The following is an 18,668-nucleotide window of genomic DNA, read 5'->3' on the forward strand; positions in this document are numbered from 1 at the left end:
GCGAAAGGCTCTTTCTGCTCACATTTCTGCTCTTTTGGGAAAAATTTCTGCTCTTTTGGGAAATAATCACTTAGCACCAGTCACTCAACCTGTTTGCTTTCATTCGTATGTTTTTTTTTTCCTTTTATGTTACACGATTGGTTCAAAGGACACGCGCTTCGTTAGTGACAACTCAAAAAAATAATAATAAACCAAACCAAACCCAGGAAACTAAAAGAAACACAGATCGAGAGAGACCCCCTTCCCCAAAAGGAAACGCCGTAAGACCAAAAAAAAAAACAAAAAAAAAAAAACCAACCCCAAAAAGTCATTTTCCTGATTCCAGAGCAAGTGAAGGCCTAAAGCATGGAAATGTGCCTGTCTCGAACCCGCAGCCGTAGTCTCAAGTGTTCAGATAAGAATTCCAGCATTTTCCAAAGGGCGGATCTGGCGGATACCGGATGGGAATTCGGTGGCTTCGGATTTTGGTTAAACCGGAGGAGGAATGCTCGGGGGTCAGGATGGGGGCTAGAAATTTGGGGGTTTGGGTGGGAAGAGGGAAGGGATGGAGGGAACAGACTATAGAAATCTGGGCGGCAGATAAATAACATGATTATCCTGGTCTTTACTGGGACACACACCCCCCCCGATGGAGAGCCCAGGGACCGAATTGAGGGGCAGCCACCCCACCCGTGAAGAGGCCCTGCCCATTTGGAAAGAGCCCCCCTCCCCATTCTCCTGCCCCCGTCTGACCAGGTATAGACGCCTCGCTCAGACCCTGCAAAATTTGGATTTTACAAGCAACACATTTGTTGCTTGTAAAATCGAGGGCTAACCTGTTCTTTTTCTCCTAAGCACCAGCTGGCTCTTGAGGCATTTTGGACTCCCAACGAAGGAACAGAGGGGACCACGAGACAGAGACCCCCACCCCAATGCTGGGAGGGCAAGATGCCAACGGCAAGAAACGGGGGGCCAAGCACAAACCTCCAAATTCTGAGGCCTGGAATGGTTTGGAAAAAGAGATAAAAACTGGCTTTTCTTGGTTTTAAGCTAGTCATCATTAGCACAGGAGATGCCAAGCCATCTTCCTTCGTTTTCTGGAATCAAGCCATGATCTGGAGTACAAGGAGTGAATCAAGCCATGATCTGGAGTACAAGGGGGCGGGGGGGGGGGGGACGACCACCCAAAGGTGGAGAAGCATCAAAGCCAGGGGTGAGGGGTAACCCCAATTCTTTTCTGTGGGAACCTCAGACAGGAAAGGAAAACTGGAGTGGTGACAGCCGAAGAACCAGTGCGAAGAACCTGCCTTTGACGGGGAAGTCGCCCGCAAACACACGTGTCCTCTTCATGCATCATACTTCAACACTCATGTCATCGTTCAGGCGGGACAGGATGGTGAGGGCTGAAGTCCAGCCATCCCTCCCGACGTGGAGACGGCTGACCTACCATGGGGGTCTCTTCTGGGGCGAGAGTGGATTTAACGCTTCCCTGCCACTGGACCACGAGGGGCGTGAAAAACCCCAACTCGGCCCCCCAGCTGCCAGCCGAGGGAGGCCGGGACTCCCGAGAGGCGGCCGCAGAAGGCGGTGCTGGGAGGATAAATAAGGCGCCTCCATCACTCGAGCCACGGAAGGAGCCACGGGGGGGGGGGCACGTTCCCCCCCGATGTGGCTCCGGGGCCCGGCTAGTTCTCGGCCCCCCCGGTCTGTCGGGCCTTGATGAAGGCCATGCCGTGGGTTCGGAAGTGAGTCTTGAGGTTGAGCTGGGTGTCGAAGCCTTTGCCGCAGACGGTGCAGGAGAGGCTGCCCTCGTTGGCCGAGGGGGAGCCTTCCTCAGGGCCTCCCCGGGGGACGCCGGCCTCCCCTTCGCCCCGCTTCTTCTTGTGGGTGATGAAGCGGTGGCGGTTGAGGGACACCTGAGAGGTGAAGCAGAGTCCGCACTCGTGGCACTGGTGGGCGCTCTCGCCTGTCCGGTGACGGGGGATGTGCTCCTGGAAGTCGGCCGCCGTGGGGGCCACGTAGCCGCACTTCCGGCAGTGGTAGGGGGAGCGCCGGCTGCCCTTGGGGGTCTTGGAGGGCGGGGTGGTGCTGTCCGGCTCTTCGCTGCACGAGTCGCCGTCGTCCGAGGAGAGCTTGCGTTTCCGGCTGGACCCCTGCAGGGCGAAGGAAGAGGGCGGGGTGACTGAGGCTGTCCGGGGGGACTGGAGGGACCCCCACCCAAGAGATCAGCCACAAGGGGAGGGGGCAGCTCTCTCTCTCTCTCTGGAACAAAGACAGGAAAGGCAGCCAAAAAGGCAAAACCTCCAGGAAGCAAATCCTTGAGTCAGGGCAGGCCTCAACTGAACAACAGTTCACATTCGTATTCAGCTGACTCGTATTCATGATGGCCGCAGCGTCCTGGGGGGGTCACAGGATCCCCCCTCTTGGGGACCGTTGGACAAAGTCAATGGGGGAACCCAACCCTGTGGCTAACTGAACAGCTGCAGGGACTCCCTTAACGCCTGCGGCAAGATACGTCGTAAAATAAGAGCAAAACTCACTGAACAAATGTTTTGCTGACCAACAGAAATTCTGGGCTCAACTGTGGTCGTAAGTCGAGGACTGCCTATATGGGCCCCCCAACCACATTCTGACGGATTGAAAGCCCCCCCACCTGCCTTTCTCAGCCTCCCCCATTTTCAGACACCCCCACACACACACACACACACCCTCCCAAATCGGAGAGAGCCTGGGCCATGTTTCTCTGAATTCCTGCAGACAATTCGGGCTGGGGGAGTTGGGGGGGGCATATACCTGGGAGTTCCTGGAGCCCAAGCGGGTGGCAAGCACCTCCTGGCTCCGGTTGGCGTCGGTCACCTTGATCCCGTGCCGCACCTGGATGTGTTTCTCCAGGATGAGCCGGCTGCTGAACGTCCGTTTACCCTCCGTGCAGTACCTGGAAGGGAGGGAGAAGGAAGGGGTGGGAGGGAGGGAGGGAGGGAGGGAGGGGGACACGGAGCAGAGGAAGGGAAGCTTGAGGGGGGGTGGCCCAGGAGACCCCGAGGCCCTCCCCCCCGCCTGGCCAGAGGGCGGGCACCTACCTGCAGGGGTAGACCCTCTTGATGCCCTCGTGGTTCACCCGGATGTGCCTGCGCAGGCTGGGGGCGGAGCAGAAGGAGCGCTCGCACAGATGGCAGGGGAACTTCTTCACACACTGAAAAGGGGGGGGGGAGATGCCAGGGTGAGGGTAAAACTGGGTATGACTCCCCCCCACACACACACAAAAAAAGGGCTGCTCTCCCTGGTTGGGCTGGCACTGCAGGGGGGTTTGCCCAGGTAAGAGGCGAAGGTGGAGACGCTGCCCCCACCCCGGCTGAGGGTCTCCCCGCCCTGTGCCCCCCCCTCACCTTCCCGTGGACCTTCTTCATGTGCACCACGTACTCGTCCCTCTCGGGGAACCAGGAGTGGCAGATGCCGCAGGTCCACCCGTTGCTCCGCGACCGCCTGCCCATCTCCGCCTTGCGCTGGAAGCGGCCCCGTTTGCTCTTGCGCAGCTCAGGGGAGCTGGGGGGGTCGTCTTCCGAGGAGGAGGAGGAGGAAGAGGAGGAGGAGGAGGGCTTGGGGAGGGGAGGCGGGGGCTCCTCCTCAGCCGGACTCTGCTTGGGGGCGGAGGGGGGCGGCGGGGGCCGGCTTCTTGACCGCTTCCTCCTTGGGCTTCTGCTGCTGCTGGTGGCTGTTCTGAGGGCCGGAGGGAGACGGAGGCAGCGGTCAGGCCGGGTTCCGGCCGCCCTTCCCTGCCTCCCAACCTTCGGCCGTCCTGTCCCGTCCCCCTCGCTGACCTTGAGGTGCTCCAGCATGGTCCGCTTCTGGGCGAAGAGCAGAGGGCAGTCGGGGCACTTGAAGACGCTGACCCTCTGGTTGACCAGGTGCTGGTCGAAGTGGGAGGAGAGCAGCGGCTTGTGGGTGAAGACCGTGTCACACATGGCACACTTGTAGATCATTCTGGGCACAGACAGACCAAGGGGGGGGGTTGTCAGAGAGAGGGGGGGTCTCCTTCCTGCCGTCAGGGGCCCTCGGCCCTCCAACTGGGATCCCCCCCCCGGCCAGGACAGGCAGAGAGACCCCAGGGTGGCCTCTGATCAGAATGGCATAGGAATAAGAGTAACAAGAGTAGAGCGGAATAGAATGCAGAATAAGAATACATAATAATAGAAAATAGGATAGGATAGAATAAAAGAGTAGATTAAGAATAGAATAGAATATAGAATAGAATATAGAACAGAATATAGAATATAGAATAGAATATAGAATAGAATATAGAATAGAATATAGAATAGAATAGAATATAGAATAGAATATAGAATAGAATATAGAATATAGAATAGAATACAGAATATAGAATATAGAATAGAATATAGAATATAGAATAGAATACAGAATATAGAATATAGAATAGAATAGAATAGAATAGAATATAGAATAGAAAATAGAATAGAATAGAATATAAAATAGAATAGAATATAGAATAGAATATAGAATAGAATATAGAATATAGAATAGAATACAGAATATAGAATATAGAATAGAATATAGAATAGAATATAGAATAGAATAGAATATAGAATAGAATATAGAATAGAATATAGAATATAGAATAGAATACAGAATATAGAATATAGAATAGAATATAGAATATAGAATAGAATATAGAATATAGAATAGAAAATAGAATAGAATAGAATATAGAATAGAAAATAGAATAGAATAGAATATAGAATAGAATAGAATATAGAATAGAATAGAATAGAGAATAGAGAATAGAGAATATAGAATAGAGCTGGAGGGGACCTTAGAGGTCTTCTAGTCCAGCCCCCTGCTCAAGGCCAGTGACCGTCCGGTCTCTCCCGAGGAGCCTCCCTGGAGGGACCACCCACCTCTTCCGGAGGCAACGTCTGTCCCGCAGGTCAACCTTACTTGGACTGCTGGCTGCTGAAGCCCGGGTGCTGGGTGTAGATGTGGCCGTGGGCGCTGGGGGCCGACTTGAAGGCCATGGGGCAGACGGGGCACTTGTGGAAGACCTCGCAGTGGGACGTCTGGATGTGGGACTTGATGGAGTTGACGCCGCCAAAGACGACCGAGCAGCTGGGGCACCTGGCAGGAAGCGGGGAGAGCTTGTGGGCTCTACGACCGGCTGCCCCCCAAGCCCACCGGCTGCCCGGCAGGGAGAGGCCTCTGTCCATGCCCTGAAGGAGGGCGGGCCAGGGGAGCTCAGGAGGCCGCCCCATCCTACCTGTAGCCGATCCTGCGGGAGAAATGGAGGCAGGCCTCCTTCAGGTGGGCGTCGAAGTTGGCCAGCAGGAAGTTCCCCCCACACTCGGGGCAGACGTGGGGCGGCCGGCTCTTGTGCATGCGCTGGTGGGCGCTGAAGCTGCAGCGGTTGGCCATGATCATCGGGCAGCTGTTGCACACCTGGAATTGGGGGGGGAGGGGAAGCAGAAGGGAGGGGGGGGGGCCTTTACCCAGTGCCAGTCTGGGTTTGCCAGCCCTCCTTCTCTTTCCCCAGAGGGGGGGGGGGGGGGCTTCAAATTCTGTCTGGGTCCAGCGCTGCCTTCCCTCCGGATATGGGACCTTGCAGGCTGCAGGGGCGGTCCTCGCTTAGCGACCGCAATTGCCAGCACGGTTATTCAGCAAAATAGGGACTGCTAAGTGAAGCTGTGATCGCGTTTACAATCTCCTCGGCTTTCCTTTTCCTTGCAGACCTGGAAACTCTTCTCAAGGCAAGGACTGCTGACCATGATAGCCGTCACTAAGCAAGACAGCCACTAAGCGAGGACTAAGCCGTGCAAGGTCTTCCGTAGGGAGGAGCCACCCACGGTGAATTTCCACCACCCAAGGCCCCTCCCCCACAGCAGCCTTGCCACCCATGGGGCAGGAATAACAGGGTGGGGAGGGGCCCTTGAGGTCCTCTAGTCCAACCCCCTGCTCCAACAGGAGGCCCATCCCATTCCAGACAAGGGGCTGTCCGGTCTCTTCTGTTGAAGGGCAGGGAGAGCCGAGGGCCCAACCACCCAGGGGACACCCCAGATTTGAGTTCAGCTGCCCCCCCCACTCCCCACCCCTCCGTCCCCCTCCCCTCATTTACCGTGGAGGGGGAGGTGCTTCCGGCCTGCTGGAAGTGGGCGGCCAGCCCGGCCTTGTCCTTGCACTGCTCCTTGCATTCCAGGCACTGGCAGGAGTTGGTGGCCGGCAGCTGCTCAGTGCCGCCACCGCCGCCCAGGGGCAGGACGGGCAGGTCCTGTCCGGCGCCTCCATTGGCCACCCCGACGTCCGGTGCGAGGCCGGCCGGGGAGGCGGCCTTGCTGGCCTGGCTGAGGGAGGCCAGGGAGACGAGCGGGGCCACGTCCGGCTGGCCGATCATCTGGTCGAGGGCGATGGGCCGCATGACCAGGTGGGAGCACTGCATGACCAGCCCCTTGTCCTTGTGCTCCCGGGCGTGGAGGAGGAGGCTGCACTTGTTGAAGAAGACCAGCCGCTTGGCGCAGTGGTTGCAGGTCACCTCCACCCGCAGGCTGCGCCGGTCGTAGTGCCGGGCCAGGCTCTTCTCCAGGGCGAAGGCGTCGCCGCACTCCAGGCAGCGGTAGCCCAGGGGCGGGAGGGCCAGGCTGGACTCGGCGGGGGGCAGCAGGTTGGGCTTGTAGGGGGGCAGCAGGTTCTTGCTGTTCAGGATCTTGTTGAAGGCCTCCACCAGGCTGGACTGGCTGCGGGAGATGACCGTGCCGGCCACGGGGGGGGAGGGCTTCTGCGGCTGCATCACCACCACCGTGGTGCCGTTGACCTTCTGGCTGGCGGGCGGGGCGGGGCCGCCGCTCCTGACCTCGGGGGCCTTGGGGAGGGCCTGGGGCACCAGGCTGAGGATGCTCTTGGCCAGGGCCTTGCTGGGCAGCACCACCGCCTTCTGCTGGGCCACGCTGGCCGCCATCAGCATGGCGCTGCTGGCGTTCTGGATGGTGGAGACGGGCAGCACCGTGCCCTTCAGCTTGGTGCCGTCGCCCAGCTGCACGCTGACCACCTTGGGGGCTTCCGCCGCCTTCGCCGGGCCGGCCGCCAGGGCCTTCGGGCCGGGGCTCTCCGGAGCGGCCTCTTCCTTCTGGGCGATGACGACAGGGAGAAGGGCATCCCCGGCCGCCGGGATCTCCGGGCCCCCCTGATCCGAGGACAGCTTGGCGGCTCCAGGATCGGATTCCGACGAGACCCTCGTCACTGTCCGGGTGATGCTCCCTGAGGACGTCTTGATGGTCTTGATCCTCACCTTGAGGGGCCGCGAGGAGCTGGACGAGGGGGAACCGGGGCTCTGGTCCCCCTCCTCTTCCTCTTCCTCCTCCTCTTCCTCTTCCTCCCCACTGGAATGGGCCGGGGGACAATGCAGTGGCTTTTCCACCGGCTCTTCTTTCAGGGACCCATCACCGGGGGGCTTTGGGGAGGCCCGGGGCCCAGGACTGGCTCCCTTTTGTGGGGAGCCCTGGAAGAGCTGCTCCCGAGGGCTGGAGAGGGGGCGCTTGATGTCGGGCAGGTCTGCCCCCAGGTCTGCTTCGGAGCCGGGCCAGGGGACTCGGGGGGACGTCTCTGCGGAGTAGCAGGAAGAAGCGGACTTGGGTGGCCCCAACGGGCTGGAGCCCTGACAAGGCATCTCGCAGTCCACCTCCTGCTTGATCACAGGAGGAGCCGGAAGAGGAGGAGCAGCCGGAGGAGGAAGAGGAGGAGGAGGAAGAGGAGGAGGAGGGGTCAGCGAGAGGCCCATCGCACCAGGAGGGCCAGTTTCAAAGGCTGGAGGGAAGGCCGGAGGGGTTGAGGGTCCCAGGCTCTCTTCGACAGGTTCGGGGCTGTCCAGGGAGGGGGCAGCGGACAAGAGGGGCGCCGGGGGGATGGCCGGCCCCGCAAGGCCCTGCTCCTTCGCCTTGCATCCCCGCGGCTGGTCGATCAGGTCTGCCTCCCCGTCCTTGTCAGGCTCGGGGCTGAAGGGGGAGAAGAGATCCAGGCTCTTGGGGGCCTTCTCCTTCAGGGCCCAACACTCGCCGTTGGTGGGGGCCATGGCTTCCGCTGAGGAGACCGGGGAGGCGCGAGGGACCTCGGGAGCCGCAAAGCCATTTTGCAGCAAGCGGGAGCCCCCCGGGTGGCCACCGCTGTCCTTCAGGCGCCCGTCCGCCGGCTCCAGCTGCTCAGGGCAGACGGTGTTCTTCACGATGACGCTGACGGTGGTGATGTCGGCGTGCGGCAGGACGTGCTCGGGGGCGGCCGCCTCCACGGGGACGGGACGGACGGGAGCCTCGGCCTCTTCGTGGCCCGAATGGATGGCCTCGCTGGTGTCGATGTCAGGGATGTCGAAGGCCGCCAAGAGGTCGTCAAAATCCGGGGTCTTCATGTCCCCCATGGCGAAGGGCTCGGAAGGCTCTGGAAGACAAGGGCCAGCGGTCAAGCCAAGAGGCACAAAACGGGGTCAAGGCTCCCCTCCCCCCCCCGGCTGATCTGAGCGGCTCTCCGAAGAGGTGGGAGTCGGGCTGGCCGGACGGCCACCTCCCTCCCCACGGAGGCCAAAGAGGACAGCAAAAGGCCCAAAATCAGAGCTTATCATTGTCCTCGGAGGCGGAATACAGACAGTCCTTGACTTACGCCCTCAATGGAGCCCATTTCTGTTGCTAAGCGAGACAGTTGTTAAGTGAGTTTTGCCCCATTTTACGAGCTTTCTTGCCACAGTTGCTAACTGAATCACTGCAGCCATTACGTTAGGAACACAGTCGTTAAGTGAACCCCGCTTCCTCCTTGACTTTGCTTGTCGGAAAGTCGCAATAGGTGATCCGGTGACCCTGGGATGCTGTGTGGACATTTGGGCTGCCCTAGGAGGGGCCAGAGGGGGTCCCTATTTTTCTACTGGCATTTTTTTTTACATGCTTTTGAACTGCTAGGTTGGCAGAAGCTGGGAGAAGGAACGGGAGCTCACCCCCGTTACGGGGCACTTGGGATTTGAACCGCTGAACTGGCGACCTTTCAATCGACAAGCTCAGCGTCTTAGCCACTGAGCCACCGCGTTCCTCAATTTAGAGGATAACTACCAACTCCTAACCACTCTAGGCAGCCTCCCAGGTCCCACCACCTTTGTTTCCGGCCAATCTCCGAGGGATGCAGGACCCTCTTCCAATCTTGAGGGGCACCAGCACACGCCCGCCTGCCTGAGCCTCTGTGCAGAACCCGTCTCCTTTCCCGCCAGGAGGGGAGAAGCAAGGAGGGCAGTGCCCAGCGAGGATGCCATTTCCCTCCCTCCACGCTGGATCACTTCACTAACCTGACGAGGAGGCTCCCTAGAGGCCAGGAGACGGGCACAGGGGTGGCAAGGGTGGTGGCTGAGGGCCTCTATCTCCTGCCAGGCCAGCAAGCCAGGTGCCACCTGGGGAGGGAGGCAGGCTGGCGCAGTCCCTCTGCCCAGCTTCCCCAGCCAGCGCCAGCTGCAGAGGGAAGAGTGGGGAGGGAAGCCATGCGGAGGAAAACAAGCACCCGGCTCCCCCCTGGGGCTGAGCCAGGGAGGGGAAGGCAGGGCTACCTTTCCCCCGGCTCTGCTCCTCTCCAGCCCAGGCGCTGGCACGTTGGGCAATTACGCCCCCCCCCTCCCCAAAGGCGCCCTGCTCTGCCATCTGCTGATGCTAGAAAACCCGGAGTTAGGAGCAGCCCCCCTCCCCTTTCCCACCCCCTTGGAGCACGGGGTGGAGGGCAGGAAGGGCCGACTGGGCCCTTGGGCAAGAGAGAAAACCAGGGCTGGCTGGATAAGAGGAGGAAGGGAGGCCCATCACCAGGCAGGGCCGCCAGGGTGAAGACAAGGCTCCGCCATGCCAAGGGACCAGAGGGGGGAGGCCCTTCGCTCACCCCCTCCCCCCATTCTCTGCCTACGAGAGGGATTCAGGGACCCCTTCGCGGAGGGAGAGGGAAGCCTGGTGTGTGTGTGTGTGTGTGTGTGTGTGTAGCTTCTGCTCCAAGGAAGGTTGGATAAACACGTGTGCCAACAACCCACTGCCACCGCGGCACAGCTCTTCAGGAGCAGCCCCAGGGCACGCCTGATCCTCCAGCAGGGGAGATTCAACAGATTCTGTTGATCCAGCAGATTCAAGCCACATTTCAGGCCACAAAAGCTGAACGGCAACCCCTGGCCAGGACTCCCTGCCTGCAAGGAAAGGCCCAGGGAGCATTTGCGTACAGGAGTGCGGCTGTGTTGCCTGCTAAGGAAGGCCCAAGCCCTCTAAAGGACTCTTCAGCAACGCTGGCAGGGGTCTCCTAGACCCCCATTACGGGCCCTCCGGCCTCTCCCCATGGCGCCTCTGGTTCAGGAACTCTTGGAAACAGCAGAGCTGCAGTTTCAGACTAAAAGCCAATTTGTCCACCCCAAGTCATTCCACAGCTCTCTTTTTTCCCTCCCTCCCACCCCCAACTCCGCTAAAGTTATTTGGTAAGTGCGGGAACACCTGACAGTCTCCACGATGGACCAAAATCTACGGAGGTGACACTCAAAGCTTCGCTCTGGGGGAATCTCTCGTAATCCCTGCGCATGGATCCCAAACAGACCGGTTTCCTAGACCCAGGAGCCAAAACAGAGTCACACCAAGGTACACAAACCTCTTCCTCGTCTCAAACCAACAACACCCCTGGCTCCCCACCGCTGGGGCAAAACAGGAAAGAAGGGAAGCTTTCAGGCTCTGCAGATTTGAAGGGGGTTCCCCGCAGCAGATTTCCCCTGGGAGAGATTTAAATCGCCACTGTCAGTCAGGCGGAGCGCCTGAGGAGGGCACAGGGATTTTGATGGGGGGACCATCAGCTGCCAATCTATGGGAGGAACAGCTGGTTCTCCTGCTAGGTTGCTCTCTGCCAGGGCATCGCACAGGGCACCCCACGGCCTGCGCTTGGGGGCAGCTGCACCCGCCGGGAATCAGTGCTTCTCCAGAGCAAACCTGCAACCCAGCTGCCCCCCCCCTTGTTGGATCCCCAAAATTTAAAAAAATGGACCCGTGTGATGGAAAATTAAACTGTTATGTCTTTGGGGTTGGAAGTCTTAGGAGACTGAAGCCACAGGGTGTGTGTGTGTGTGTGTGTGTGTGTGTGTGTGTGTGTAGAAGAGGGGCTGGAAATAAAGGCCCAGTATTTATGGCCAGTGATTTGGCTCTGGGGTGCGCACCGGCTCCTCTTCGCCTGCACCCCAGCCAAGGAGGACAGAGGAACCATTTCCTCTTATGAAGAAATTTTGGGTTGAGGGTGGAAAATTAATTCAGAGGATGAATGAGAAGGGCAGAAGCTGGGGAAAGAGAAGCCCACCTGCTGACCAGGATCTTGCAAAGCCTGCTTCTGTCTTAGCACCACGGACCGGACTGGACCGGACGTCTTCATCCTCTGTTCTCCCTGCTTTTTACCTCTTCGCACCCCACCTTTAGTACGCTCCGGGCAGGGGCCGAAACAAACACCAAGCGGGGATTTTCCAGCTGCAGATGTTATCCAAAGGCTCACCCCCTTCCTCGCCCTCCAAAGCAGGGACAGATCACCCACTTTCAAGCTCCCCGCATCTGACCTCCTTTCTTTCCCCAGCACAGGGTTCAAAATCTACCCCAGAAACAGGTTGGGCGAGAAGCAGTGGTGTTTTTTTTTTTTTTTCATGGAGAGAGTTTACTATTCCAGATGAATTAACGCCCACGGCAGCTGCCCACCCCCCGACCTGACCAAGCCATGTCTGGCAAGAGATTAAATTCCAGTCCATTTAAGAGAATTAAGACACGACCATCTGCTAACTTAAAAATACTAGGCAAGGAAGAGAAAGGGGGAAGAAGAAAAAAAAAAGAAGACGACTCCAAGCTCACTGAAGGGGGAAGGGAGGTTAATTTTAATGAAAATACAATATTGATTGGCTGGAGTCTTAAGCATAACAAACACAGGTCAAGAGATTTCTCAGCCCGCAAGGCACATTATCACCCAGGGCATAAAGGGCAGATCAATAGCAACAAGTGTTTTAAGTCATTCCTAGATGGCACCAATTCAAATGCAAACAGTAAGAAAGGCAGCATTAAGTGGCTGCCTTGGAATCCAAAACTAGCATCAGCAAAAACACCAAACTTTCTGGCCAGCCACCCCCCTCCCACCCCACCCCTTCCCCAATACCTGCCATCTGATTCACAACAACCCCCCCTCCCCAGGAAGGAAGCCACAGGAAGTGGACACCACACTTCAAAAAACCCAATAATGCCCCAACGTGTGGCATTTTTAGCAAGAAGCCTCTGAAAAAGCATTAATAAAAAGCCAATAGTTGGTTGGCTGTTTCTGCAACCTACAAATTTCTCAAGGATTAGGAGGACCCAGGGTGAAAATTTAAAAAAAGAAAAATCTATTTAAAAAACATTTAAACCTTCCTCTTCAAACCATTCAGCTTTTTCTGCTTTAATCAAATTCACACAATGTGGGCATTTATGTAGTTATGGCAAAGATCCCCCAAAGCCTTCAGCACAGATCAGTAGGAGAGCCCAAGTTTTGTCTGCTGGACAGAAAAGAGTTGCACGGGATGTAGAAAGAACAAAAGTGAATTAAAGATGAATTCTTCCCATTGCAGGTTTGCGGAAAGGGGCTTCGTGCACTCTTTAACAACTTTTCCCCCCCTGCCCCGAGTTTCACATGGCTATGAGCCCCCCCCCAAAGAGAAATTTCCAGACTTCAAAAGTGCATAAAATAAAAAGTACATAAAATCCACCCCACTCCCCCATTTAGATCCTGCACACGATGACTTTGCATTGCCCAAAACTGATGCATCAATTCAACATTTCCAAACACACCTTCCAACTCCCCAAGCCAGGTAGATGATGCCCGTAATAATCTAAGCGACTTTTGATTAATTTTGTTAAAAAGAAGGGGGAAAAGAAGCTGAACAGGTCCAGGGCTGGTAAGGACTCGCATGGTGGGCGGACAGGAAATCTGGAGGCTGTTAAAAGTTACACAGCCAAACCACTTTGAAAAAGGTGAAATATTAAAACGCCCAGCACTGCCACACAAAGAAGCAGAAATAAGTCACCAGAGAAGATGCTGCAGGTTCATGTTAATAATGTTGAGGGGGGGATTTGCAGGACCCCCAAAACTCTTCATTTCCATTTATTCTGCTCTCTCTTAATGGGGGGGGGGAACCCCAGGAAGCCCCCCACTCATTTCCCTTAATTCTCATCCCTCTTAAGGGGGGGGAGAGAAAACACCAGGAAGCCCCCCTTGAGCTCCTTCAAAGCTTCCCCTCCTTTTTTTAGGGCTGCCCCCCCCGATCTGCCCCCTCCATGGAAAAATACCCCCCCTTTTTTTTTGCATTAATGAGATTTTAGCCCAGTGTCATAATGGGGGAGGGGTCATCCTGGTTTTGGGGGGGGGAAATCAAAGAAACCCCCCATGCAATTTTCAGCAGCCCCCCCTCCCTCCAGGTAGGTTTTGTTTTGAGGGGGGGGCTGTATTTATTTTGGAAGTTCCCTTTTTTTAAAAAGGCACAGATGGGGGGGGCTTTTTCTCTCCAGGCAGAGCGGGAGAGGATGATGGGATCTGGAGTCCAGGGGAAATGGGGTTTGTAGTCCTACCCCTCGAAGGCTGGGGGAGGGTTTGGGGAGGTCGCAGAGGCCTCCGGGAGGGGAGGGGGCTCCCCAGGGCTGGGGGGGCGGCGGGGGGAGACCCCCCACGCGGCTGCCCTGCCCCCACCCCCTCTTGGAGGCTCCGGGGGAGGGGAAGAGAACCTCCCCCCGCCTTGAGGCGGCCCCACGGCCTCCTACCTGCGCGGGCCCGGCCCCCTCGGCGGCCCGACGTGGGGGCTTCGCGGTCGGCTCGGCGCTTCTCCGACTGTACTGAGGGCCTCCGCCTCCTCGGCCGCTTCCTGCTTCGCCCCCATCCAGAGCTCGCCAACCGACATTGGACCGCTCGCCCGCCACTCCAGAAGCTTGGCGGGTTGCCGTTGGCCGAGAGAGACGTCACTCAAGGGCGGGAGCAGGCGCTCCGGATGGCTATAGGGTCAAGGGCCTTTGCTACAGAGGGTTGCACCGCCCACTTCGACCTCGGTACTCATTGGAGGCGAGGAAGCAGAGGGGACTAGCCTGTTCCTGTCGTCTTGTTGATCTATTGGCTGGACGGCCTGCCTATCGATGCTCGGCACGCCTCATCCGCTAGCCGGGGGGAATTCGTTATGTGCTCCCCAGCTGGGGGAATTCACTCGTCGGGCTGAGCTTCCCCCCATCGGTTTTATTGGCTAAGAGTGCCATAGTTGCCCAGGGCCTTCTCGTCGCCATTGGCTCATAAGAACGTCACTCAGGCTGACACCGAATGTCGCTCTTCAATTGGTGAAAATCCGCCTCAGGCGGGACATTCATTATATTGACTCATTGCTTGAGAACACAGCAACTGCAGCAGGTGTAACGAACCACCTATTGGTGTTCGACTATGAAGAGGCGGGGCTTTATCCTCGTGTTCCAATCATCCTATTGTTTATTATTCCCGTCATTCAAATGAATTGTCCGCCCTCAAAGGGATTGAAAACATGAAAAACACCAACTCGCAAGGCATGATGGGAGGGAGAGGCCACGGGAGCCGCGCAAGGGCGCCTGGGAGAAAAGGACGCATGAGGGAGAGCGCAAAGGATTGTGGGCGATATTAATCAACCTACACTTCCGGCAAGGGGAAAATGTGCTTCTTTTTAATATAAAAAAAAAACATGAAACTGATTTGTGCTTAAAAATTTTAAAAATTCCCTAGGCCAAGGCTCTCCAAACTTGGCAACTTTTAAGACTTGTGGACTTCAACTCCCAGAATTCCTCAGCCAGCTATTTTGGGGGATTCTGGGAATTGAAGTCCACAAGTCTTAAAAGTTGCCAAGTTTGGAGAGCCTTGGCGTGGAAGAAGGAAGCCTGGTCAAAAAGTTGGCTTCCTTTCCTCCCCAAGCCAAGGCTTATTGCACAAGCCAGCATGGAAAACCCAATCCAAGCCACTATTGCCCTGCCTGGCCTACCTCACAGGGGTGTTGCTGGGAGATGGCTGGGAAAACCAGGAAAAGCCAGTGGAAAAAACTTTGCGGCAGATGACCTTTGACCTTGCAACCCTAATTGCTTTTTCAGCTCTGCACACCAACCCTGCAAGGCAGATTCGCCCATGAGAACTAGAACCCTGAGGAGGCCGGAGTGTCAGGCCCAGCAAAAGAGCGAGACCCTTGGCCTCCTGCCTCTCCTCGAGGCGGCTTTGTGCTTTGTTTCTCCACCTGCCTCGTGCCAAGCCCGATCTTGATCTCCCTGGCCTGGCTCACCATGCCAGTCCAGCCTGGAACAATCTTCCCTTTGTGATCCACCGAGGCCAGGGTCTCTGTCTCCCCCCACACAAGGCCGGGCTTTGGACACCTTCCAAGACCACCGTGACGAGGCTCTTTTCCTCGAAGGGAGAGCAGTTGGGGTGAACGACCAGCTCCGGAGCCTCCCTTTCAAAAGCACCTTGTTCCCAATATCAGGTGGTGCAACCTGACCTGAACAAAAATGACAGGGAAACAGAGACAGGCCCTTCTGTCCCGCCGTCTTCTTGGACCCTGAAACAAAGGCCGCCTTCTTGTTTTGCCTCTCTTCTCGCTTTTCTTGCAACAGGAGAGATGAAATGGATGGCTTTGTTTTTGGCTTGGGCTTGTACTTATCTCCTGCACTGTTTTCAACCTCTCTTCTTTTTTTCTTTCACCTTTTAGAAAGAAACACCTTATTCAATGGACATCGGATTGCAAAGGATGATGCAGCAATACACTGAATCTTCCCTTTCTGCTCCTCGGCATGGACCTTGGCCAACAGTCACCAAAATATTACTTTTTGGAGTGTTGGAAGAGATAAAGCAATGCCTCAAAAAAATTAACAAGACTTTGAATTGCGTAAACTCAACTCTAGTAACTGTCTTAAAAAAGAAAAAAAAGGAAGACAATATCCCACACCGTAGGCTGGGCATCTCTGCATTTTCTCTAATAAAGGGACTTTCTTACCTGAGGGGAAAATACAGTACCTGTTTTCTAATCCTGCCTCATGACCTTCAAATTTACTGGGTGTCAGAGAAGCACAGAAAGATTTCTAGCTCAGAGGATGCCGAGCTGGGAAATTTATAGAGGCGCATTGTTCGCCTCGGCTCCCAGCCGGGTGGGTGAGGCTTTGACGAGTCAAATGCTATAAAAGAGGCAACGTGACCCCCTTTTCCTTACCATCGTGTGCTTCCACCTGGAGCCCATCCCACAGGACATGGCCAATGAAGAGAAGCACCCCGATTCCTGGCCAGGAGAGCTGCACCCGAAGAGCCCTCCTTATGTAAGTGGGGTTCAAGGCATACGGACTGGGCATTTGTCATCATTGACCTTGAGTTGTATTGTCTGTCTCTTTCTGAACTTGGTTTGACAGTCTCTCCACTCTGGTTTGGAGCTCACCAAGACTCCCGTAGGCTCGAACCACAAGCTGGCAATCCTGACAGTGGGTGCCATCGCTGCTCTTTCCATCAGCATCGTTGGGATCCTCGTGGCGACATTCCTGGGGCGAACCTCTTGTCTCCAGGTACCGAAAGGGAGGCAGCGGCTGGACTGTCTGTCTCTGAATGGTGCTAATTAGAACACTCGTTAAGAAGGGGCCGGAGCACAGAGCAGAGATGGCCAGGTTTACATTTCTGAGCCGGTCAGGTTAAAAGAGGGAGGTCACACCCAGCATCTGGCCAGGAGCCAATGCAATCATAAAGCGTGATCACAACACAGCACCAACATAGGCAGTGATCGGAATATGCCAAAACTGCATGTACTGTACTAATTTTGTGAAGGAGCACCAGAATAGAGTGGGGATACTGCATTCCAGACACCCGATATTGGATCCATAAAAGTAAATCAACCCGAACAGGTAATAATTTCAGCGCACCTGAGGAAAAAAACCACTGTAGGAATATGTAGGCTGGGAATGAGATTGGGTATGATTGTGCCCTGTGACACAGCTGGCATTTCAGATGCTCTGCTGGCAAAGCCTTGAACCCAAATCTGACAGTCTCCCCACTTTCTTTTTCCTTTCCCCTGCTCGAAGAGGGGCGCCATTGGCTACCCTGCACAAGTCAACGTCCAAAATGAAGCATCCCTGCTCTTGGCTCTCAGCGAGCTCGACGAACAGGGCCTCTCGCCCGGCATTACCTGCGATTTGAGAAACGTGAGTCACGGACGACACCAAGCTGGAGCTTTGAGGGGTGACCTGGGCTTGTCTCTGCCTTTCCCTCCTTTTCTGGCATAGCCTCCTTAGTTTAGCCAAAGGGCCCTGGAATTGCTGAAGGACAGCTTTGAGGGTTTTCCCTTCACCATCTCCAGAGCAGGGAATTTAAAGCGCTCACCAATATCCCACATCAGTGCTTGAATTGCAAAACGTAGAGAGCCAGGACAGCATATTCTTCATTGGTTACAAATGTAAAATGCTTTTGCATTTTACCCTTCTTTTAAAACATTTAAATAGCAAAACTCTTGGTGGAAGGAAAGGCCACGCTCGGTTTTCCAGGGAGTGGAGAGCCATGAAGGAAAGCGCCTGATGCACTTTTTGGTGAATGCATCGTCTCCCTTTGTCATTTTGCAGCTACAGAAATGGATCCCGCCCCCCCAAGGCTGATCAGATTTAATTGAACGGTGGTGGGGTGTGTTGTTTGGATCCTGTTTTGCCCAGTGGGAGTAATGATCCCTCTAATGTGTAGGAAAGAGGCGTTTAGTTGGGATTTACTGGGAGCAGAGATGACGTGCAGGGAATGCCAACCTCTTGTCTATGGGCTGTTCCCTCTCCAGCGCTTGATGGTGTATCACGGCCAGCCGGAGGGGTGTGTGACCCGCAAAATGGACCCCTCTGAACTGCTGCCCTCCTGCCAAGAGCTGGAAAGCTTCTTCCAAGCTGTCCTGGTAACTCTCTGCTGCTTTGGGGCAAAGGGAAGGGGCAGGGATGCTATTTATTCGCCTTGCAGAGCAAATGCTCCCAGATGCTCTGCATAAAATGGTCCAGCCACCCAGCTCTGCTTCTCGCTCTTTCTCCAGCCGTTTCCCTCTTGCCTTGGGAAGCAGAGAAATGGAGGCGAAGGGAAGGAGGACAGGGGTGATCCAAAGCCAAATTTGCTCTCAATTCTCTTGCAGAAAAACGTCACTCTGGGGATCACCGCGGAGGTACAGATGATGGGAACGGGGGCCCTGGGAGGCCTGGTCTCTTTGCTGTGCAGCAACAAGCCAACATACCTGGTTGGAAGCTCAGCATGTAAGTTGCATGGATGGGTCAAGATGGGCAAGAGGCCTCCCTCTGCATCCCAGATTTCGGGGTGGGGGGAATGCAAGGCCATTTCCTAACATAACCTACCTTCCTTCCCTCATTCCAACAAAGCCAGACCCTTTCTTCTTCTTTCCCCAGTGGCTTCTCCGAGAACCAGACCTACTTAGAAAAGACATCCCCTTATTCCTTCCTACTAAAATCTGCCACGGAAGAGGCCACCAGACGGTTGCACGGCTGTGGAAGACAAGCCATAAGCCACGAGACCGTCTTCCCCCCCGCCTTTAAAAATCGCTGAATTTGTAGCACTTAATAAAGAAGAGAGAACGTGGAAGTTTTTGGTCTGGATAATTCAGTTAAGAAAAACCCTCTGCGTTTCCAAAATTCCCAACTCTGTTAAGA

The 18,668-nt window shown here is 55.8% G+C and overlaps 1 protein-coding gene across 1 annotated transcript; it reads right to left on the bottom strand.

The window, feature by feature from the left end:
- Positions 1–713: 713 nt before the first annotated feature.
- On the bottom strand, positions 714–13,834 carry ZNF687 (zinc finger protein 687). The gene is given in 10 exon segments (XM_070951342.1): positions 714–2,132; positions 2,773–2,914; positions 3,060–3,172; positions 3,366–3,645; positions 3,647–3,696; positions 3,798–3,960; positions 4,933–5,109; positions 5,249–5,427; positions 6,101–8,406; positions 13,773–13,834. Coding segments are annotated over 9 exon segments (3,858 nt in total). The 5' UTR covers positions 8,387–8,406; positions 13,773–13,834; the 3' UTR covers positions 714–1,664.
- Between the last annotated feature and the right edge of the window lie 4,834 nt (positions 13,835–18,668).

Source organism: Pituophis catenifer, unplaced genomic scaffold, assembly GCF_029215685.1.
Source record: "Pituophis catenifer annectens isolate HBS135680 unplaced genomic scaffold, rPitCat1.0.hap2 SCAF_10, whole genome shotgun sequence".
NCBI classification, from domain to species: Eukaryota; Metazoa; Chordata; class Lepidosauria; order Squamata; family Colubridae; genus Pituophis; species Pituophis catenifer.